The 23,896-nt window shown below is 38.6% G+C and overlaps 2 protein-coding genes across 3 annotated transcripts in view; one reads left to right on the top strand and one right to left on the bottom strand.

Moving 5' to 3' along the window:
• The first annotated feature begins 1,748 nt into the window (after nt 1–1,748).
• Nucleotides 1,749–2,312, top strand: Ifnb1 (interferon beta 1). The gene has a single exon (XM_005335909.1). The coding sequence runs from the start codon at nt 1,749–1,751 to the stop codon at nt 2,310–2,312; it is 564 nt and encodes a 187-aa protein (XP_005335966.1).
• A 2,094-nt stretch (nt 2,313–4,406) lies between these two features.
• The window catches only part of LOC144377293 (uncharacterized), an 85,989-nt gene continuing 66,499 nt past the window's right edge, over nt 4,407–23,896 (bottom strand). For both annotated transcript variants that reach the window (XM_078047701.1, XM_078047700.1), the window contains exons 2-5: nt 22,998–23,250; nt 18,709–18,797; nt 6,830–6,908; nt 4,407–6,156 (exon numbers count right to left, since the gene is read on the bottom strand). In XM_078047701.1, the coding sequence (XP_077903827.1) occupies nt 6,074–6,156; nt 6,830–6,908; nt 18,709–18,797; nt 22,998–23,139 (393 nt within the window). In that variant the 5' untranslated portion in view covers nt 23,140–23,250 and the 3' untranslated portion in view covers nt 4,407–6,073. The remainder of the gene's footprint in view (nt 6,157–6,829; nt 6,909–18,708; nt 18,798–22,997; nt 23,251–23,896) is intronic.

Below are 23,896 nucleotides of genomic sequence, written 5' to 3'. Positions count from 1 at the left end.
ATGCAGAATGAGAGACACTGTCCTAGCTATTTTTGAAAAACCCAAACATTCCTACTTGCTTTAATTGAGAGTATGTTAGGATATCCATTTACCTATGTCCTTTGCAAATCTGATTAAATACAGTTACTTCTTTACTAATTTGACATTTTTAAATCTGTAACATTGAATATATTTTCATACGTTTATTGGACTTTTAGATCTCTTTTCATGGAATCTGGCCATTTGTAAATTTTTCTATGAGATTGTTACTAAGTTTAAAAGGTTTGGGGAAGTAAACTAATGCTTTCAAAGTGCACTATACATATGTTTTCGTCTTAATCTTCCTCTTTGACTTTATTGGCTTTTTTTGACCATACTGAAATTTATACTTTTTATATAGCCATATTTATCAATATTTTCTATTATAATTTCAGGGTTCTTGTTAAGAAAATTTATTCTTACTTCAATATTATCTTCAATATTTCCTAATTTCTTTCTAGATTTTGGACATATGGCCTTAAATCCACTCTATATAATGTTATATAGACCTTATTATATTGAACCATCCTTATTTCCTGAAAATATCCCCTTAGTCAGTAGGTATGTGATAATTTTTGAACTGTATGATTCCGCCTGCTAATATTTTTTTCCACATGGACTTTCTATAGTGTCAGCTTTCCCCCCATGTTCTCATTTCTTGTGACTGTTTTCCAATTCAGCAAAACTTAGGGTTTTTTTTTAAATTTTATGTCTGATTATTACCTACAGATATTACTTCATCTCTGAGGCTTTTCTCTGGTTTTTGTTGTTTTATATCATGTCTTAGTAGCATTAAACTGTGGTGACACTGCTGTAATTGTGTTGTATGCATATATTCCTGAGATAGCCTCATTACTTGTAGAGGTATTATTTTACTCATTCTCTTTTTTCTAAAAATAATAGTAATATTAGATCCCATCTCAGCGCTTTTCTGTTGTTCAATTTTATAGAAACTTATTTTCCCTGAACATTTAGAAGTGGTCAGGGTGGTTTTTCCAACTTCACAGAGCTCCCTCTTCTGTTGCTTTTATGAAATGTTCAAAATCAAGGCAGCTTGCTTTCTGAGTTCTCACCCCCAAAATGGTCTGGACTTCTCTTTCTTTGCCTTTGTTCCTTCTATCTATTTAAATTTGATTTCATCTATAGCTGTGTTTCCTGAGTATAAGGCCCTATCATAACAGGAGCTGTGGCTGGTTAATTTGAAACTTTCTCTTAACCTGCACTATTCCAAGGTCTCTCAGAAGTCCCCCAAGCCCTCTCACATGAACCTACTATTGCAATGGGTGAAACCCCCAATCCAGCTGCTGTTCTATGATTGGCTTTTCAGTTAATTCCTCTTGGCTATTTGGGGTTTCTTTGGTTCTCAGGTCCTTTTCTTTCTTTTGTTTCCTCTCAAGTCCCTTTCTCCCCCTTTGCTTGAGAAATTACTGAAACTTTATTAAATATTAGAAATTCTCACAGTTTGTCTATCTTTTCCCCTAATATACATTATATAAAGTAATCAGGAGTTTAAATAAAGAGTCTGAGAATCTACTTTAAAAATGAAATAAGAAAAAAAATGACATAGGAAAACAGAAAGGGAGAACTGAAAGTGGGAAATTCCTCTGAAACAGAGAGGACCATCCCATATAAATAGCCCATACCCATGGAGCCAGGACATTCACTCTACAGATCTTTGGAGCTTTTGCTTCCTCGCACAGGTAGTAGGAAACACTGTTCTGGTTGTCATCATGAACAACAGGTGCATCTTGCAAATTGTTCTCCTGTTGTGCTTCCCCACCACAACTCTTTCCCTAAGTTACCACCTGCTTCGACTCCAACAGAGCAGCAGCAGTTTGGAATGTCAGAAGCTCCTGCAGCAGTTGAATGGAAGGCCTGAAGACTGCCTCAGTGACAGGATGGACTTCAAGATCCCCAAGGAGATCAAACATCCACAGCAGCTCCAGAAGGAGCACGCTGCCTTTGTCATCTATGAGATGCTCCAGGACATCTTTGTTATTTTCACAAGAAACTTCTCTAACACTGGCTGGAATGAGACCATTGTCAAGGACCTCCTTGTTGAACTCCATCAGCAGATGGACCTCCTGGAAACAATCCTGGAAAAAAAACTGGGAGAGGAAAACAAAAGCTGGGGAAACTCCAGGACTATTCTGCACCTGAAAAGCTATTATTGGAGGATCCTGAGGTACCTGAAGGCCAAACAGTACAGCAGCTGTGCCTGGACAGTGATCCGAATGGAACTCTTCCAGAACTTCTCCTTCATTAACAGACTTATGGATCACTTTCAAAACTGAAGATTTCATGGATTGTTGTCTGGACTGGACAATGATTTCAAGCATGCTTCAACCAGTAGAAGCTCATGACTGACAGAACGCAGTGCATTTGAAAGGACAATACAAGACTTTTAAAATTTTTTATTAATTTATAAATTATTTTTTCTTTATTTAAATTTTTACCTTGAAAAATAAATTATTTATGATGCAAAACTCCATATGGCCATTTCAATTTCAACTTGATTTATACAACCACCTGTTTTAACAATTTCAGAATACCTCTTACATGCTCTTCATAAAATGTGCCTGCAAAGTAGTATAGTTTCTGACTCTTGCCTTTGAGGGATTTAAAATTCATGGAAGCCACATAATACACAAGGTAAGAGATGATAATGGAATCTGAACCTTCTAGGGCAATATATGTGGGTTGAATGCTGTGGGATTGGAGGGGAATAGGTCAGCAAGTGACTTGGGACTAGAAGCTGGGATGCTCATGGCTTTTGCTCTGTGCTTCAGGATCTCTGGTTGTAAAGTTAGAATTTAGCTCTCAGGTGAACCAAAGGAATATGCTAGCTCTTGTAGTCACCCTAAACCCTTCCTTGGCTGAGGGATGCTCTGCCCCTGACAGGAGTTTAAAATATCTGTGTGCCCCCAAGATTGAGGGGACCTCCCTGACACTTATTAAGTACCTTAATTTTGTTCTTCATAGTACAGTCAAGATTTATGGACATCTAAGGATGTCAGTTTCCAGGGAAAGGGAACAGAGGAAAAAAGACCTTGTTTATACTCTAGTTATCTGGCTAGTTTTGTTTCCATGTTTTTCAAAAACCAAGTCTATTCCTGGCCTCACAGCTTGGTGATACAGAATTCTGGGAATATCCTATCTGGTTTTCCTGATGTTCTGCATCTCTGAAGCCCCACACTCCCCAAAGTAAAAATCCAAGATAGGTGCAAAAGATGAAATCCAATTTTAAAGCCAGGTTAAAAGCTAGGAAGCATGGGTGAAAGAAAATTCAGATGAGTTAGAGAACACCAATTTTCCCCATGCTTGCACTGGAATAATCAAATTTTCCAAGCAGCTCGTGGGTACCTGACCATCATATGGCAACTGGCTGGTTTTTGGTCTTTGTACTGATCTCTTGGGAACCTGAGCTAGTTTGGCTATTACTGTCATTTGGAGCTGCCATTTACTGAGAGATTCTAATGAAACGGGCAGTGTGCTGAGCACCACCTATGTACATATTTCAATTTGATCCTCTTTCATACACTCTTATGTAAGCAGTATGCCTACAGAGTGGTTACCTATTTCACACTTTTTCCACTTTATAAGTCAGGAAACTAAGTCTTCTTTGTGTAGTAACCACCCAAATTTCACATAGCTAGTAAGTGGAAGTTTATAAAAGTAGTACAAAGGAGAGAATCTGAAAAGGTCTTATTTGAGTCTATGCATTTTCTCAAAGAGCAGCATGGAAATCTGAGTTTCTTTAAAGAATTAAGTCTTCAGGAGATGAAATTTGTCAGAACTATTGTGCTGCAACTGAACTCAGGGCTCCCCCTTCTGATTCAAGGTGGTAACACATGGGCTGTACAATCAAGAAGTGCCAACCTGGTGGGCCTGCAGCTGTCAACCCAAACTAGTCAGGTTCCCTGTAAAAATCAACATTCCCCCTTCTTTCAACTCCCCACATCGACTCTTCTGAAAGCTCTTCTGCAGCAGTGTTCTCTTGTGCCTTGGTTCAAATACAAGAGCATCATGTAGAAATACAGAGTCTATGCTGTGTTTAGAGCATCCAGGGGGAAGCTGAGGAAGTCTCAGCAGTGGGCCTTGAGAGCCCACTGCCTTCTCTGGCCCTGCAGCTACCCTGACCCAGAAACTGGATAGTTTATGAAAGGCCTGCTCTTCCTTTGGTCATTGACCAAAAACACAGGAGAGGCTTCTGCAGAATTTAAATACTGTGTTGCTATTGAATATCCAGATCACCCACACAAATAACCAAAAGTATGTCTATCACTAGTAAAGAATAAATGACACTTTAAATTAATTTCAATAAGAATGAGGGAGCCTAGCCCAAGGGTGACATTTGCATATGCTAAACATATGGATGAAGGCTAGAGTAAAATAATAAGATCACTTTTAATCACCAGAATGGCTCACAAGAATAACACTTTTGTGAAGAAAACCATCCAAGGAAAGTCTTGAGACTGAAAGCGAGATGTCAAGATTATGAGGATGACAAAAGACAGCATAACATCTACAGCCTGTGACTGGGCTGAATGCGTGCCTCAAAGCTCACGTTGGAAACTTAAGCCCCTCCAGCAGCAGTGTTGGGAGGAGGGGCCTTTAAGAGGAGTTTGGGACACCACTAGAGATCCCTCCTGAATGGATCTGTACCTTTCTTGAAGGAATGAGTTAACTATCATGGCAGCGCAGCCCCATTTTCTCCCATTTACAGGTTTTCTCTTCCCTTCTGCTTTCCTCCATGAGTTAAAGCACCATCACGCCCTCACCAGAAGCAGAGAAGATGTGGCTTCCTGATCTGGAACTTCTCAACCTCCAGAACTATGAGCCAACAAAAACCTCTTTTCTGTATTAATTGTTGCATTTTGTTATAGCACCAGAAAATAGGTTGAGAGAGCATAATTTTGTGTGTTTCCTTGTTTTGAGGAGAAAGAGACAGAGAGAAATTCCCTGGGTGGTCTGGAGCTCTGATACTCCTAGAGGACTTCCTTGTGGAGATTAACAAGGACTTTAGGGGCTGTCTCATGCACAATTTGAAATTGTGTGCACTGATGTGATGAAACTCTCTCTTCCATCTTCTTCAAACCTTCAGTAAAGACGGCTGTCCATATAAAGTCCTTATGTGTGTAGAATTTCTGTGCATGGATCACAGAAAGTGTCCAGGTCCGTTTTTCAAAAAGTATGTGGAAACAAGCACGGGGTGAGCAGAGCTTTATAATGAGCCAGATTTGCAGAGACAGAAGGCAGGACATTGACAACAGAGACAGCTTTCCTCTTTACATCTCATACCTCAGGACTCCAAGGAAATCATATAGAGGATGCTGCACTTCTTGGGACATAGATTAGGAGGAGCCACCTTATCCAGCTCTTAGGTGATAAGAAGACCCTGGAAAACAAATGGGTCACCTACAAATATAGAAATATTGCCTCAATATATGAAGATGCAGATGTGTAGGGACAATATCAGCACAGATGTATGTTGTCTTTTTTTTTGCAATTAACAATGCTGATATGGAGGCATTTTAGGGTACATTAGGCAGTTTCAGGCACTCATATTACACCTGATCAGGGACTTGTTCATAAAATACTTTTAAGAAAATAAACAGTATGCCACAGACTAGGAGAAAACATTTGCAAATCACACATCTGATAAAGTACTTGTATTCCTTAGATATATATTTTTAAATGCTCTGAAAACACAATTTTTAAAAAAAGAAGAAAAATAGGTTAACATATTTGGATGGACATGTCATCAAACTAGAATGTGACTAAAAATCAAGTATGTGGAGATGGTAGATCCTTCCTCATGAATCCATGGTAGCTTAGGCCAGATAATGAATATGAAATGACTTTTGATTACAGAGGAGCCCATTCCAGAGAGAGGACCTTCTGTATCCACTGCTCTTTCTGAGAAAAGCCCACCAGGATGGTGGCCGAGTATAGATGAAACATGGGAGGTCACCCAGCAGAGATGATAGGGGGATTTCTGTCTTGCCTGCTCTGGTTGTGAGACATACGGGGAGGGCAAGTAGTTGGTGACAGGTCAGAAGGTGCATGGCTCCCAGAACCCAGATCTCAACCACTGCAGGCATTCTCTTAAATCTGTTATGATGATGTTTTTTGATCCTAAAATAGAAAATCATTTTGTGAGTCATTTTGTTCTCAATATGAATTGTTGATTTTAAGCATCAGTTTAATTGTCTTTAATCCATAAAATAGTTAGTTTAAAACAAACTCCAACATTGGACTAGAAGTGCCAGTATAGTACTCTTTTAATTTAGTAGGATCAAGTTAATTACATAACTCATTAATTGATTTTTTGGAGAGTACTCCAGAAAGTTGATCACATCAAACATTTATCATCAAATCAGAAAACTCTGCTTCAAGTGACATTCTATCTGAAATTCCTGTTTAGCTTTATAATTCCCTTTGTAGAGGGCTCTTAGAAAACCAAAAAAGGCATCATTTAATTATATCCCCTAACAATTAGCTTAGAAAGTTCTTAAAAATGGAGTCTACTTCAAAAAACCCTTTTAATAAAATGAAAAGACATGTAATACACGGAGAGAATATATTTACAAGTCCTATATTAGATGCAGGACTTATATCAATTTTTTAAAATGAACTCTCAAAACTCAATGATAAGAAAACAAATAAGCCACTAAAAGAATGACAAAATATTTTTAAAAATTTCACCAAAAGAGAGACACAGATGGCAAGTAGGACAGGAAATGATGATCATCATTAGGCATGAGGGCAATGCAAATTAAACCACAATGAGACACAAGTACATACTTACTAGAATAACTAAAGATGAAAGGCCTCATCATTGAGCATTGGCAAATCCATGAAGCAACTGGAACTCTCATGTCCTGTTGCTGAAATTTAAAAATTTTAAAAGCAACTGCTTTGGAAAACCATTTTACAATTTCTCAAAAAGATGAAACATATACCTATCATAGGTATATGTTTATAACAAGTCGTTCCCAAGAGAAAAGCGGGCACGTATCTATATGCAGACTTGTACATGAGTGTTCTAGAAGCTTTCTTTGTAATAGTCTGAAATTGGAAACAACTCACTATCCATCACAAGTGAATGACTAAAGAAATCATAGTATATCCACACAATGTAATACTGGTCAGTGATAGAAAGAAATGAGTCATAGAAAAACAACCATAAGGATGAATCTCCAAATAATTATGCTGAAGATAAGAAGACAGAACAAAAAGGAGTGAATCCTATAATATCCCATTTATACAAAATTCTAGAAAGGAAACCTAATCTATAGTGACAGAAAGCAGGAGATGGAGACAGTGGTGTTTAGAAATGAGATAGTAAGAGATTACTAAGAGATACAACAAGATTTTTGAGGAAATGTGGACATATTCACCAACTTGGTTGTGGTGATAGTTTCATGCATATGTATTTATATCAAAATTGCTAGTGTTCTCTTTGAATGTACGCAGTTTATTATGTCAATTATACTTAAATTAAAACTCTTAAAAATAAACAGGGGCCAGGTGCAGTGGCACACAAGTATAATCCTAGCGGCTCTGAATGCTGAGGCAGGAGGATCATGAGTTCAAAGCCAGTCTGTAATTCCAGCCACTTGGAAGACTGAGACAGGAGGATCATAAGTTTGAGCCCAGTTGAGACAACTTAGGAAGACCTTGCCTCAAAATAAAAAATGTAAAGGGCTAGGGATGTAGCTCAGTGCAAGAGTACCCCTAGGTTCAATTCCTAGAACCAAAAAAAAAGTAAATGAAATTAAGATAGGGGCCAGCTATGCTGGCACATGCCTATATTCCCAGCTACTCAGGATATCAGGAGGCTGAGGCAGGAGAACTGTGAGTTCAATACCAGTCTGGGCAATATAGCAAGCTGCTGACTCAAAAACAAACAAACAAACAAACAAAATCACCTGTGTATGTATGTCTATTGAAAAATAAATAAATGAATAAAACAGGGCCAAAGCATCTTGTGTTCATTTGTCAAGCTCAACATACATAATTTGATGTCCTAAGTTTTTCTTAATAAGCCTTCAAGATAAGATTGAATCAACAGGCACCTAGAAAGGGAAATGCCATCAATACAGTGTAAGTTCTTCAATTGCCAGTCATAGGCTAGCTTGTTAGAAGTCTTTATTTATGGCACATTCACAATCATCCTTCATATTTTAAAAGGTTGCCCAAGAAGATGATCGATATTCCCACACACTAAAATTGTAAAAAAATCCTGAGCACTTTATGAATTGCAAACCTGTCCCAAGTACATTTCAAGTTGTAGGTTCCTCCAGTGCTTAAGGAAAGTAAATTTTCCTTTATTTTTAAATTGTGGTAAAATACTTATAACATAAAATATGTCATTTTAATCATTTTTAAGTGTTCAATTTATGGCATTAAGTACATTCATATTATTGTGCAGCCAGCACCACTATCCATATCCAGAACTTTTTCATCTTCCCCAACTAAAACTCTGTACCCATAAACATGAACTCCTCACTACCCACTCTTTCTGTCCCCTGGCAACCACCATCTCCTTTCTGTCTCCATTAATTTGGCTATTCCAAGTTCTTCATGTAAGTATTATGAAATCATACAGTCTTAGTCCTTTAGTGACAACCTGTTCATACCTAATATAATATCTTCAGATTTTATCCATATTGTAGCCTGTGCCTAAATTTCCTTTTTAAATCTGAATATCATTCCATTTTTTTTTGTGTGTGTATATATATATAATATATAAATATATTATATATAATTTGTGTGTACATATATATTTGTAAATATGTTTTTATGTACAGATATATATGTACACACACATTATTTTCTTCAAGCAATTCTCCTGAATGATAGATAGATAGATAGATAAAACATCTTATTTATTTATTTATTTATGACAGCGGAATGCATTACAATTCTCATTACACATATAGAGCACAATTTTTCATACCTCTGGTTATATACAAAATATATTTACACCAATTTGTGTCTTCATACATGTACTTTGGATAATAATGATCATCATTGTGAGGAGGTCTAGAGCTCAACAATTCTGCAATGAGACTTGGGCAAGAGATCTTATTTGCCTGTCAATCAGCCAGATCTCCTGACTAACGCCTGTCAATCAGCAGGACCCCCTGGCCAATCCTGGAGTTCAGCCAACTCCCCTGACCAACTCCAAGGGGGAAAGGGACCCTAGAAACACCTTTTCCCTTCCTGCTGTAAGCCCCATAAAAGTCTAGTCCTGTCGAGATTCCACGCAGTTTCTCCTCAGACCCTTCCCCTGTGCCTTCTGTGGGTCTGATCGAGTTCTGCCCAGGAGTGATATCTCAATAAAGCCTCCCCAGCCTGATCTGACAATCATATTCCACCATCATTTCTTACACCATTCCCCCTCTCTTCCCCTCCAACCCCTCTTCCCTATGTAGAGTACATCTATTCCTCACATGCTCCCTCTCCCTATCCCACTATGAAACAGTCTCCTTATATGAAAGAAAACATTCAGCATTTGGTTATTTGGGATTGGTTCACTTCACTTAGCATTATCTTCTCCAACTCCATCCATTTACCTGCAAATGCCATGATTTTATTCTCTTTTATTGGTGAGTAATATTCCATTGTGTATATGCCACATTTTTTTAATCCATTCATCTATTGAAGGCATCTAGGTTGGTTCCACGGTTTAGCTATTGTGAATTGTGCTGCTAATTCTTCTCAGAATCCCCTGAGGAAAGTATTGGTATCTCCTCACACATAAAAAAACTTGAAATTCAATAAGGACAAGTAAGTAACTTGCCTAAGCCCCCAGTTGGTGAAAAAACAGAGACATGTTTGGGATCAGAGATCAAACTCTACTATCATCTACTATCAACCCAAATGCTATTTTCATGGAACATGTAGCACTAATATTGGGCATTATGTAAAATTGTGGATGTATAACCGACGTGATTCTGCAATCTGCATTTGGGGTAAAATTGGGAGTTCATAACCCACTTCAATCTAATGTATGAAATATGATATGTCAAGAGCTTTGTAATGTTGTGAACAACCAATAAAAAAAAATATTGTCATTAAGAGACAGAAGAGGTAGCTCTATTGCTCTCGCTGCAGCACTACGGCTCCTGGCTTTGCTCCAGGTGCTGCAATAACTGGGGACTATGAGGACCTTCTGTAGAAGGGACTGCTGTCCTCATTCCAGCACTTGGTCTCCCATTCCCATTCAGAATATCTCTGCCCCCCATCCTCTCTCTGTCTCTTGCTCTAGATAGAAGAGCAGGAAATTCCCATTTGCTCCCTCGCCAGACTCTACAGAGAAACATTTTCTCTAAAGCTCTTGGAGGCAACTGTCTGGATCATGAGTCATCATTTTCCTTGGCAGGGCTGCATTTCCTTCTTTCGACCACTACAATTTTATCCTGCGCTAGCAAGAAGGCCTTGTGTGCAGTTTCCCTTTCAAGTCTGACACACATTGCTTTTGTTATCTCATGGGAACGCTTAAGAATGAAAATGGGCTGTGTCTTCTAATGGAAATACACAGCAAATTTCTCTTTCCCTTCACTTTTAATTTCTTGGCTCATTTTCTCTTTTATAAAACCCAAAGGGATGACAATTTTCAAAGCAGAAAATAACCTACTAATCCAGAAAAGCCTGAGTTGGAAAACTGAATTTAAAAGTTCAACTATTTAAAAAAAGAGGTTGGTTATACTTCAGTGGTAAAAGCACAGGGTATAAAATGACACAAACCTGAGAGTCCATGAAGGTTCTACCACTTTCTAACTCTACAATCTTGGGCAAGTTATGTAATCATACCTTAAACCCTAGGTTTGCTGGAAGAAATAAAGGAAATAGCAAGATATACAATGTGATCAATTCAGCACAGAGTATTGCCTATACCACCGCCCAATAATTAGCTAAATTAAAATTAAATAAAATTATAAAAAATTTCTTATACAAAATGAGATGGGTTTTTGGAACACCTTTCCCAAAGTCCCATACAACTAGAGAGTTGAGAACAGCAATATTCTCATAATGGGATCTAAATAAATATCATTTTTGCTAGTGTCATATTTATAGATATTGGGAAGACATATTCAGCATCTGTGATTACAAATATAAATAAGCCACTTCCAAAATTCCACTTTCTGCATGTGGTCCCTCAAAAGTTATTTAAGAAGCAAGAACAATTATTTCACATGTCTTTGAAATGTCAAGAGAAAAAATGGGCTCAGGGTGTAGGGAAGCATGATCAAGGAGGAGAATCAATCTTTCCTGATTTCTTCTATGACTGAAATGAGTTCTGAATGGGCATCAGATCCAGGCTGGCCCCCTGAGGACTCTGGCATCTCAGGGCCACAGTGACTGGTCAGAAGTAGGTATGTGTCTTCAGAAGAGATCACAGACTGACAGGCAGAATTCTTGCTGAAATGCTGAAGGAGGGAGCAATGGCAGGTATGTGTCTGGTGTCAGCCTGGAGCCAGGACTGTCACATCCATCCAGCTTGCAACTTGTGCTCAACAGAACTGTGGGTGATGCCTATCTGTGTTGAGCCTGGTGTGTCCCACCTGGAAGGAATGTTTTGAAGAATAAAGCCAACTCAAAAGGACAGCAGAAGAGAAAGACGAAGATACATTGTTGAAAATATTGTTCTAACCACAGGGTATAAAATAACACAAACCTGGGAGTCCATGAAGGTTCCACCTAACATGCTTAAGTTATCTGATCATAGCAAAAAGATTAAAGAGAGTAGAAAATAAACTAGAAACCCACACATCTGCTTATTGGCATAGCCCATCTGCATGTTTTGGGGGGCAGGATGCTCCAGCTAGGCCCACTCTCAGAAGCATAGACAGGAAGCCTCGGCCCACGCCTAACCAACCCCTTCCTTTCTCTCTCAGTGTCAGCTGACGCTATGCACTAGTCAAGGTTGGCAGTTTACAAAACTGACTTCTACCTCCCACTGAACACTTTAACTTGGGGCTCAGTTAAACCTCTAAAGGAAGATGGCCAGGGCTTCGGGGTTAAACTGCCTTCTCATTTCTATTTAGAAGATAGGTCTTAGAAGCACATAGATTTGTCCTTCATGCAAGTCAACAATCATTTTCTAAGTGTACATTGACTGAGCTAAGTAAGCCCTGGGCTCACAAAGACAAACCAGAGATGGACATTCTTTGAGGAGCTCATTTTCAGGGGGAGGAAACATAAGCGTATGACTGAAAATGATAGCATGATGATAAATGTTGCTGGAACACAATGAGCGATGCTGAATATGCCTTCCCAATATCTATAAATTTCTTATAGAAGCCCAGTGAGATTGGGATTTGACCTACCTGATAGAGTAGCCTTCACAGAGGTAATATTTGAACTTGGACTTGAAGAGACAGTCACATTTTATTTTTCTTTATTTGTTCTTATTATTTGTGCAGGACTTTAGAATGCATTTTTACATATTATACATATAAGGAGTATAACTTCCCATGTGGAGTTACATTGGTTATATATTCACATATGCATATAGGAAAACAATGTCTGATTCATTGCACTATCTTTCCTATTCCTGTTCCCCTACTCTTTCCTTCATTCCCCTTTGTCCAATCCAAAGTACTTCTAATCTTCCCTACTCTAACCCTTTGTTGTGACTTAGTATCCACATACCAGAGAAAATATTCAGCCTTTTGTTCTTTGGAATTGGCTTATTTCACTTAGTAATAATAGTCTCCAATTCCATCCATTTACTGGCAAATGCCTTAATTTCATTTCTCTTTAGAGCTAAATAGTATTCCATTGTGTAAATGAGATTCCATCTCACTCCAGTCAGAATGGCAATTATCAAGAATACAATAACAATTCAAGTAACAATAAATGCTGGCAAGGATGTGGGGGAAAGGGTACACTCATACCTTGCTAGTGGACTACAAATTGATGCAACCACTCTGGAAAGCAGTATGGAGATTCCTCAGAAAACTTGGAATGGAACCACCATTGACCCAATTATCCCACTCCTCAGTTTATACCCAAATTACTTAAAATCAGCATAACAGTGACACAGCCACACGAATGTTTACAGCAGCTCAATTCACAATAACTAAACTATGGAACCAACCTAGGTGCCCGTCAACAAAACACGGATGGATAAAGAGAGTCACATTTTAAAATGAAAAGAATGGGGAAAAGGCATTTCAAAAAGGATGGAAATTTGAACAGAGTCATGAAAACACACGGCCTCCTCAGGAAATGTCACAAAGTACAGAGCAACTAGAATAGGTACTGGGTAAAAGTGGGGAGGAATGAAGCTGAAGTTGAAGTTGGGGTAGATGTGAGGACCTAGCAAGCTGGACGTGGGTGCTGAGGAGCGGCGTGGTAGTATTCCTGTTTTGGACAGAGCCTCTGGTCACAGCTGGAGGAACAGACTGCAAGGAGAAAGGATGGTGAGCGGCTGAGCACAGGGGATGGCAACCTGAACTAGGACTGAGGAGGGGTCCGTGTCACAGCCACTTAGCACAGGAATCAGTTCTTTGTAAATCTGTGCCTTCCTATGACCTTTTCTCCTCACTGTCCCAGTATCACTTCAATGTTGCCATTGTCACATGATGAATTTTTGAAAGGACAGAAATTAGAATTCTCTATCTGGCTGAGAAAAAAAAAAAATTATCGGTGTTGTTAATGAACCACTCTCTTAGGCCCAGAACTCTTGCCAGATCCGAGTAAAGGCGCTTAGGTGTCTCTGAAGCAGGGGCCGTGCAACACTGGCTGAGTGCACAGTCATCTAAAGAGAGAAACATCCTCCACATCAGTGTAAGGTGTAAATCCACTTCTGTGACATACATTGTTCCTTCCTGGTGGCATCACAACTCTCTTTCCTGGGAGCACTTAGAAGGATTTTCCATTCTGTGGTGGATATTGCCAAGCTTTAGGCAGACTGGGTGGGACACGGGCCCTGCTCTGTGGCTATGTGCAACAAGGCCATGACAGTTCTATCTAATGTCCCCTCTCTCACCTGCACATGACGAATTTTTAACTCTGGTGAAACTCAGGCTCTGGTGATGGGACATATTCATTTCCTAGGGAAGTTGTCACAAAGCGCTACAGATGAAGTGACTTACAACAGCAGAGATTTATTGTGTCACAGTCCCAGAAGATCAAGGTACTGGCAGGGTTGGTTCCCTCTGAGGGCTGAGGAGGAGGATCTGCTCCAGGCCTCTCTCCCAGCTCCTGGGGGTCTGCTGGCAGGCCTTGGCTTCTGCTGCTCCACTCTGTTCTCCTCCTTCCTCTTCTAAGCTTTTTCTTCTGTGCACTTCTGTGTCCAAATTTCCCCCTTGTTACCAGGGCACAAGGATTAAGAGCCTACCCTACTTCAGCATGACTCGTCCTAATTAATTACACCTGCAACAATTCTATTCCCAAAGATGGTCTGTGCCATGGTATTAGGGGTCAGGGCTTCACCATGTGGGTGGGGTGGGGAGACACGATTCACCTTTGACCCAGTGAAGATGAGATCCCCTTCCTCTTCTCCCCCCCGCAAATGACTTTGTGTGCATAACAACTCTTGTATCAAGCTTTGTCTAAAGAGAGTCCCTTCTCTTCACCTTCGTTTTCTCCATCTGCAGCAGGATGCTGCAACCCAACTTCAACTTTCCTTTAAATGTTGCTATGAAAACCAAGCAACTAAAATGCCACAGAAATCTTCAAAGACTGTTAAAATTGAACCTTTCATAATATTTGCTGTAAATTTTATAAATAGTCTAAAGCATAAGAATATAATTGGTGAGTTATATTTTGGCTTTAGACCAACTGGCCTCTGTTGGGCATGTGTGGATTTTGGCATCTATTGAGAATGGATAGGCCACACATGGGGAGGGGACAACATTTAGTACTAGCTTCTTCCCTTCCAGGATGTAACCTGATCTCTGCGAAATTCCAGCATAGCTTTGAGTCCCAAGGATTAATTTTATACTATTAACCATAACCCTAAAATAATAAATGTGTTCATAAGAGAGCCTTTTTTTCTGTTTACCTAAATTTGGTTTTATTTCTTACTGCCTAATTGGATTTACTAAGGTACAAGTGCTTAGACTCTCTGGGCCATAGTAGAATACTCTCTGTGATTGACAAAGAAGGGTTGGTTCTCATATTGCTTCATCCTAAACCCTTGGTTTCACCCCAGGTTCCTGTTGGCTTGGGAAATATATACATGCAGAAGCAATGGTAGGCAATCTCATAGGACATCTACTACCTGTGTAGGACTTTTCCAGCACAAAGTCTGGCACATAGTAAATGCTCAATAAATGATAGATATTTTCCCTCTTTGCATGCTTTTTGAAACTATTAGTATCTTGTTAAAATATAGAGGCTTCTATTATAAAACAGTCTCATCACTATGCCAAATTAGAACTTCACAAAATCTTGGAAGCTCAATTATTCTCTTCTATGTAGATAAAAACAGCAATGTGGTCATGTGGTTGTCTGGTCAACAAGATAGAACCAAGTATAATGTCCTTGGGTATCTCCAATATATTCATAGAATGAGAAAATGGCCTAGACACTTGTCTTTGGACTCCAGGTCCAATAAAATTTCTGTCATAGACCTTGTTGCCTGAACTCAGCTCAGCATTAAAGATCCCATTAGGTTTTATGCTCCACACCAAACTTCTAGGCTGACCTTATTTTCTATCCCCTAATAACCCAGCCATATAAACACAAAAATAAGAATGACAACAGGGATGGCATTCCATCTGTAGATGTCTTATCACAGGGAGCTCTAACCAGACCCTAATGAGTCCCTGTTTCCTTTTCTATCTTGTTTCTCTATCCAATTATTACTTAGGAATGAAAAAACAGGCATCCCATACGCTGAGCAATTAGAGATACCCAGACAGAGCCCAAGGCTCTCTACAGGTTCTGAGCAGGGATGATGGACTATCACACTGCAATAACTTCTAAGGACATCACTTCACTCATTAGTGACATTTTTTTTTCACCAAAAAGTCTAAAACCTCTCCTGACATTCTTCACTTTCTCTCTCTCTTTATTGTTTTTTGTTTGCCAGAAGTGATAAGTGGTAATAAGTCAGAGATAAAATAATGGTAGAGGGAAGCAGTGGGAGAACAATTTACAATTCTAATTTCTTGACCTTAATGAACTGCTGTCATTAACAGAGACTGCCCCCCTGCCACCTACTGCCCAATGCATGTCACTATGATCATAAATGGTCACCAACCTGCCTGTATGTGAAATATAGTTTCCTTTCAATAGTGAATGGCCCGTAGTGATCTCACCCAGCAACAAATAAACCAAAAGAGAAGGAAACACATTTTCATAAACTTTTTTCCAGGTGTGATCACATAGAAATAAGGTTTTCAGGTGCCTCAAACCAATGATCATTGACCAGTTGCAATGTTTTCCTCCTGGCCATATGGCTAACCCAGAATGAGTCACTGAGTCACATCACCCTCTGTGTGGACATCTTTCTCCATATGACATTTAATTTTCAAAATACAGACTCATAAAAGTTCAGATAAGAGACTGAGCATTAAACATTTAAGTAATTTGCTTTAAGTGAAGTAGTGAGTAAAGACCAGAACATTCAAGATGATGCAAAAATTTAATTGGCTCAGGTAATGTCACTACTTAGTAACTTTTAAAAAGCTTATTTGACAAGGAGAGATTGTATTGAGGATACCTTCACATGAATGGCAATTGAGAAACCCTTCATTTTCTGTGTATTTATTTTTAATCTTTCATCTACACTTGTGAATTGGACAGCTTATCACCCTCAGGACATTGGAGACACCAGGCTCTGCCAGGGGGCTCAGTGTCTGTGGAGAAATGTGCAGTTGGAGGCAAGATAAGAACAGTCACAGAGGTATGAGAGAGCTGCCGGAGTAAGGGGAATTGAGATATGTCCCTCCTGAGACCCCGGACTGCAACCCCTTAGCTGGGGAAGCAGAATCCAATACCAACGGCCATCTGCTTCTACCATAATGCTGAGTGTGCCCTCATTATTCCCACCCAACCATCGAAATGCCCTCAAAGAACAAAGAGAACAAACTAGGATTTTAGCAGTCACAGTCTGGATGACTACAAATGGGATTTCTTGGTAGCAGTGATTTTCTAATAGCATCAAAGAAATTGTTGTTGGAAGGACAGCTCCAGGATCCCCAGGTCAGGGTGAAGGCTCAGTTTTGTCAAAAACCTGAGCTCTCCTCCTCTCAGTATTCTTCTCCTTGAGTAGGGAGAGAAGGGCTGGGGAACCTGGGAATCACACCCTTACGGCTTCATAATTAGAGGAGAAAGAAAAGATTATATGCATTATTGTTAACCCTCAAATTGCTAAGTAGTATTTTCATTATTTTTGAAAAGAAGAAACTAAGTAGTTAGTAGTAACTATATTGCTTTAAGTACTTGGTTAAAAAAAAAAAAAAAAAAACAGAGGAGGAACTCATGGCCAGGGTGTTCATTCTGATTCCTAAACTACTTTAATGCACCACAGTCTATGAACGTTTGCTGAATGAATAAATGCATGAATACAGACTTCCCATCTAAGTGAGAGGTAAATTCTTTCCAATCTCCCTTAGTGCCCTCCAGTCCGTCATCATCCAACCTCATGGCTGCCAGTAATTTCATTTTACTATGAAGGACTACCACAGCCAAAACTAAGACAGTCCCAGCCAAAAAGAAAAAAGCAAATTCCGAAGTCCAATTGCTTTGGTCTTTGGAATTTTCTGATGGGAAGCTCAAGGGCTCCGTAAGAAGAAGCACACCATAAGAGATGGGAGGAATTTGGTCTAGTGACAGAGTACCACAGGACCTGGGCAAAACATCCCTGGGCTTTGGTGTGACTGACAATAGATCTTTCTTGATCAGTCACTCTTGCTCTGGGGATGTACTTTGAAAATACTGGGAACATGTGAACACACACTTGAAAACTCCTGTACTGGGAGTCTGGCTATACAGTGGCATGGTGCCATGGTAGCTAATAAAGATAGTCATAATGGGAGCCCATCTTCTCTTCCTCCCTAATTCCTGAGAATCTGGATGGAAAAAAGGATTTTTGGAATATCTGAGCATTATGACAGGAAGAGAGTACCCCCCAAGGAAAGGAGAGAACATTCTAAGTCACATGAACCTTGAGCCAATGAAATATAAAAAGAGAAATGAGGTTCCTAGTTCAGGAGGGCAGATAATCTCCCTCTTTCATCTCTTCTTCCTCCCAATATTTCATTAAAATGACAATAAGTCAGTTATTAGAGAGTAGAGTCAGGAGATAGAGTCTAATGAGTATGAAACAAGAAGTAGAGGTTTAAGTGTATCATTTTCATCCATATTTATTCCCTTCAGTGTTTTAGAATATTATCAAGTATCAATGAAGAATGAAAGCAATATAACTATTTCCTTTAGGACTGCGTTCAGCTCCAAGTAACAAATCACCTTATTAGAGCAGATTCAACAGAAAGGGGTTTATTTTCTCAACCTACAAAAGATTGAGATGTAAGTAGTCTGGGCTGGCCAGCTTTTCAACAGAGGAGCCTGGGTCTTGGGTGCTCCCTTTCTGCTCTGCCATTTTTATAGTGTCACTGTTAGATTTATCAACTCATGGCCTTTACCTGGCTGCTGCACCTGCAGGCATTACTTCCACATTTCAGTAAGGTATATGTGGGTAGTGGGGCGTGGGGACAGTACCTGTGCTGGGAGAGGAGCAGCTCTGGCAGAATTCCTTCTTTTCCAAATGGAGTCTATGGTTATGGATTTTACAGCTGGACATGTTGCCTCTATCAATAAGGAAAAAGAGAGAATGGAAAATGGGTGAACATGTTACAAACATAACATCTCACAAAATCTAAAAGAATCCAGGAGAAATGAGGAGAAATGGGCCTTGGTACAAATAAACTACATTTATTATCTTTTAACATGAAGGCAAAATTATAATCTACACTGATAAATCAATCCATATGAATTGTAGTATCTTATTTAGAATTATGGAGTTTACCATAAATAGTAAAAGAAAAGAAAGAAAGTAAAAAATAAGTTCCTCTGTAATTGGAAGGGAAGATGGTGAAATGGGAGAGGATTTTTCTTATTTAATTACACTGTTTTGATTTTTTTTAATGCTGTGTGTGCATGTGATGTGGTTATAATTATTATAAAGAGAGGAAAGCATGAACATGTTTTCTACTTCAAGCAGGTGAAATAGGATAGAATTGTCATAAATATACTTAAGAGCTAGCATAGAGTCTACACTTAATATATTTCAACAAATATTTGTGAGTAAAAATAGTTTGTTTATAAAAGTATTTTCTTTTTTTTTTAGAAAGAGAATTTTAATATTTATTTCTTTTAGTTATTGGCGGACACAACATCTTTGTTTGTATGTGGTGCTGAGGATCGAACCCGGGCCACATGCATGCGAGGCGAGCGCGCTACCACTTGAGCCACATCCCTAGCCCAAAAGTATTTTCAATTAAAAAGTAAAACTAAATAGTTACACACTCCAAAACATAAAAAATAACCATAAGTAATGGAAGTTAGAATATGTGATGATCTTCATTTGGTGTGAGTTAGCTAGGGCTTTTGGTTGTGGCCAATCTATGTCGAAAAGAGCCAAATATTTTAATATTGGCTTTCTGTAGTTTGCTAAGATCCTGGTATCTTAAAAGAACCTCTCCATCTATTATCTTATGCCTAAAATTCAGCTGTCAAAATGTCTTCGTTTTGTCTCAAAGTTTTGTGAATCACTTTAAATGTTTGAGATGTGTATAAATGAGAATGCTCATTCTTGGCTCTGGAACCTAAGAGCTGGTTCTGATAAGCCTTAGGGGAAGGAATTTGAAGGCATAGAGAGGATGGCATAAGGGGACACAACCAAAGTGGAGAAAGAGTAGGCAGAGAGAAGGATCAAAACCAATCTTTCATCATTTTGATAGCAACAAAGAGTCAAGGAATGTTTATCTCTACTGAATTAGAAAAGTAAGTTCCTTTAATGTCCTTTTTTCTCCCTTTCCCTATCTCCAAAATGAGAATGAAAATACCCACTATAAATTTATTTTAGAAGAATTTTTTGAAAGATGTAGGCAACTATATGTCTATCCATGAGCTTTGAAAAGCAACTAATCATCATTGACTTCATGCTTTGAAGATGACAAATGTCCAACATTAGTACAAAACATAGGCATTAAACACAAAGTAATATAACTTTCTGGTCATATTATTTGGGATATTCAAATATTTAGCAACTGGTATGACAGTGGAAGGTAATAGCAAACAACTTCCAAAGCCTTAAAACTCTGCATTCTCTTTGATTTGGCATTTATGTTTCTAGAATTTTATAGTAAGAAAATAATTAGTCAGATTTTTGAAAAGGTGTTAAGCACAAGTATGTACTGGTTCGGATTTTGTAATAACCCAAATGTAAGAGTAAAATATAAATTTCTAACCATAGAAGATTAATTAAGTAAATTTTGCCACAATTTTAAAATGAAATACTCTATATCCATTAAAAACAATTATGCTACATCTCTACACATAGACTGAGAAGTTATTCTATAGCCAATACACTGAGTATGGGGATGAATTTAAAAATAACATGTAAACTATAACCCATTTTGTGGGAAATATATACAGACACATATAAAATAAAGCCTAGAATTAATCAACTAAAATGGTAAAATAGTAAATTGACTCTAAGGTTGATGAATAGATTTATTTCTTCTTTGGCCTTTTTCTGAATGACTAACACATTCAGTAGCAGATAATGAGTTTTGTAACCATTTAATACTAATAAAGCTATCTCAGTTTTGAAGTCTGAAATATATGGTCTCCAGCCTTATCACAGTCCTAATGAGTCATTTGCCCTAGCTGCATCCTGACATTCCATTTACTACCCCAGGCCCCTGACGACGAAATAACTGAGAACGTGAAAATAAGCTGTACTTGATAGAGCAATAAGCCCCAATTTAATTTCTGAGATTCACATAATGGTAGTATTTTATACCTCAATGTAATCTTAAAACATAATTACCCACTCATAAACCTTTATCATCAGTGGAAGACGCACTAGATTGGGATTTAAGAAGCTTCAGTACTTTTCCCTTCTCCGCTGGTAACTTGTTTGGGCAAATTGTTCTGCAGGACTTCTTAGAGCCCACTGGGGACTCCAGAGGCTTGTGCCTACATGAATTTTACTTCTTTCAATTCAAAGATTTAATTTCTTATCTGGTTTTATACTCTCCTTAGGATTATAATTGAATAGAAAAGACTTTTCATGCTGGTTTTTATAGATCTAAAACAGAGGTCTGGATTTAAAAAAAAAAATAGGTAGATTTGAATCCTTTCTCCAACACTAATAAATTGTGAGGCCTTGAACAAATATCATAACTTTTTGGAGGTTTGTCTTCATCCCTTTAAAAATGGGCTAATCAGATGATCTCCCTTTTAAGATGTGAAGAAGGGGATATTGCATCTAAATCCCGTGGCACAATTTTTGAACATGAGGAATACTTGACAAATGTTAGCTTTTGTTATCGTTTGCTACAGCATCTACTCACCTCTAAAGATTAAGCCCCGAGTAGTAAGAGAATATGTAGGATTGAAAAGAGGAAAACTCAAGTTTTGTTAAACACAAACAAATTACGTGTTGATAATATGTAGGACTATATTGAACTGATGGAAAAAAAAAAGAAGAGATGATTGAATACCCAAAAATTTCTGGGTACCATCAAAGGTCTTATAACACAAAAACTTACCAGTCATCTTATCATTAGTAAGGACAATTTGTTTTAAATTGTTTGACAGCAATCACAACTTAGAATATTCAAATGAAATCAGTTCTTCATTTCATAGTAGTAGTTCAGCAATGATTTAATTCAAGTGTCTATTTCAGTAGAGTTTACCCATTTCCATTTAAAAGTCTTCCTTAATACACTGCCTTTAAACAGTTTTAATATCCAGGCTCATATAAAGATTGCCTGTGATTTTAGATAAACACAGATTTTTTTTTAAGCTGCACTTGAAAGTGTTCTTGTAATTTAACCCCCAAATTCTGCATTTGAAAGGAGAGTAGGGGATTTACCAAATATGTGATGAGGAATCATGTTTTCATGTCCTTTCATTTGGCAGGAACTCTTGTTTCAATTGAAAACATTCCCTTACCATTACAGAAACCCAGAGGGCAATCATGAGTTAAGACCTGGAAAATAAAACTGAGAGGAAAGCCTGGAACAACATGTGGTTGTCATTTTCAGGGCCACAGAGAGGGGAAGTGGTTTTCCACTGTCAGCTAGCAGAGACGACCACATGCCACACTAATATGGAGGGCAGACAGTCAAAGCACAAAGAGATGGTGCCATTCCTTTTTTACTCATGGTGAGGCAGGTGCCTGCTGGCCTTGCCATTAGGACTGCTTAGTTGGAATCTTGGTACCGTATGATTTCGGAGATAATGGTTTTCTGTTTACATTTGTGATCTTAGAACCTCTGTGAAAGATGTGGCCATCTTACTTGCCATGGAAGATTCTCTTCCATAAAGATGTACACTCTAGGGAGGCTGGGGTTATGGCTCAGAGGTAGAGTGCTTACCTCGCATGTTTGATCCTCAGCACCACATAAAAATAAATAAATAAAATAAAGATACACACACACACACACACACACACACACACACACACACACTCACAATAGGACCTCCCCAAGACCACAGTGAGTAGTTCAGTTGGAAATCTCTATCCCTGAATTTTCCTTCTTAGAAACTGTTGTCTATCCATGACAAAAAAAAAAAAAAAAAAGTGGTGTGTTTGACAATACCAGCTTGTAAAAACTATGACCAAACTGTGGAAATTACGATGTCAATCTTCCAATCTCCTCTACAATGTGTGCTCACCTTTCCTGCCTTTCCTTTTAGTCTGCCCTTACCAGCTGCAGACTTAAATCCTGCTTCATCTGTGCTCAAGCAAATAAGACACATATCTTAATATTTACCTAGAAAGCAAGTCACTCTCTTCCATCCAAAGCCAGACATTGTCAGCTGATTATGGCACACTTTCTGCCTGGCCCCAGGTGAAGCCTCAGAATCCTTCTCCCTTCCAACTGAGTTGGGATGGAACTTCACTGTCGTATCCATGTGAGAGCACAGCTCACTAACACTGTACCTCTTTTATCCATGACGTTGCCTCTGCCGGTTGTACAGTCCTGGGTGCATTTGTTATCTTTTCTGATATTCACTTTCCTTTACCTGTAAAATGAAGGTCAGGTACTCACATTAAGTCTATAGTAACATAATGTATAGAAACACACTAGACAAACATATAGAATAATTGTTATATTCAAAACTAGCTTTCTCCTTCAGAAAATTCTGTACTGTCTAATGCTTACAGTAGTGTATCTTCTAGTACAATGTCAATGCACAATTTGTTTTTAATAAGTGTTACTCACTCCACCCTCCCTCCTTATTCACTCCTAGTAACATTACCCACTCATCAGTGTTGGGGTTCACCGTATACTCGAGTGCACTATAACTTGATCCAGTTAAATTACAAAGCACAGCATCTCAAGGAAGGATTTTTAAATAATATCTTGACTGGTTTCACACTCACTAATCCATAGATCTCTACAACCTTCTTTTCCCTACAGAGGAGAAAACCTGGAACTGTGTGTCAACAGCAGAGGCAGCCTAGCCTTCCTCTCCCTCAAGGGTGAGAATGGTAACTGTGTCACCACTGCCATTGCTGCTTATAGTGATGATAATAAACACTGATTATTTCCTCCCTGCCAGTCATAGATCTGTTATTTTTATAACACTTTCTGCCTGGGATATTATTATTACTTATTTATTTTGGTGTGGGGAGGGGGTGCACTTGGGGTTGAACTCAGGGGCACTC

Source organism: Ictidomys tridecemlineatus, chromosome 4 (genome assembly GCF_052094955.1).
Source record: "Ictidomys tridecemlineatus isolate mIctTri1 chromosome 4, mIctTri1.hap1, whole genome shotgun sequence".
In the NCBI taxonomy this organism is placed as follows: domain Eukaryota; kingdom Metazoa; phylum Chordata; class Mammalia; order Rodentia; family Sciuridae; genus Ictidomys; species Ictidomys tridecemlineatus.
This window is presented reverse-complemented; position numbering and strand designations above follow the sequence as displayed.

Excerpts from the sequence above, each read along its gene's own strand:
- Ifnb1 (XM_005335909.1), top strand. The coding sequence starts at position 1,749 with ATGAACAACAGGTGCATCTTGCAAATTGTTCTCCTGTTGTGCTTCCCC.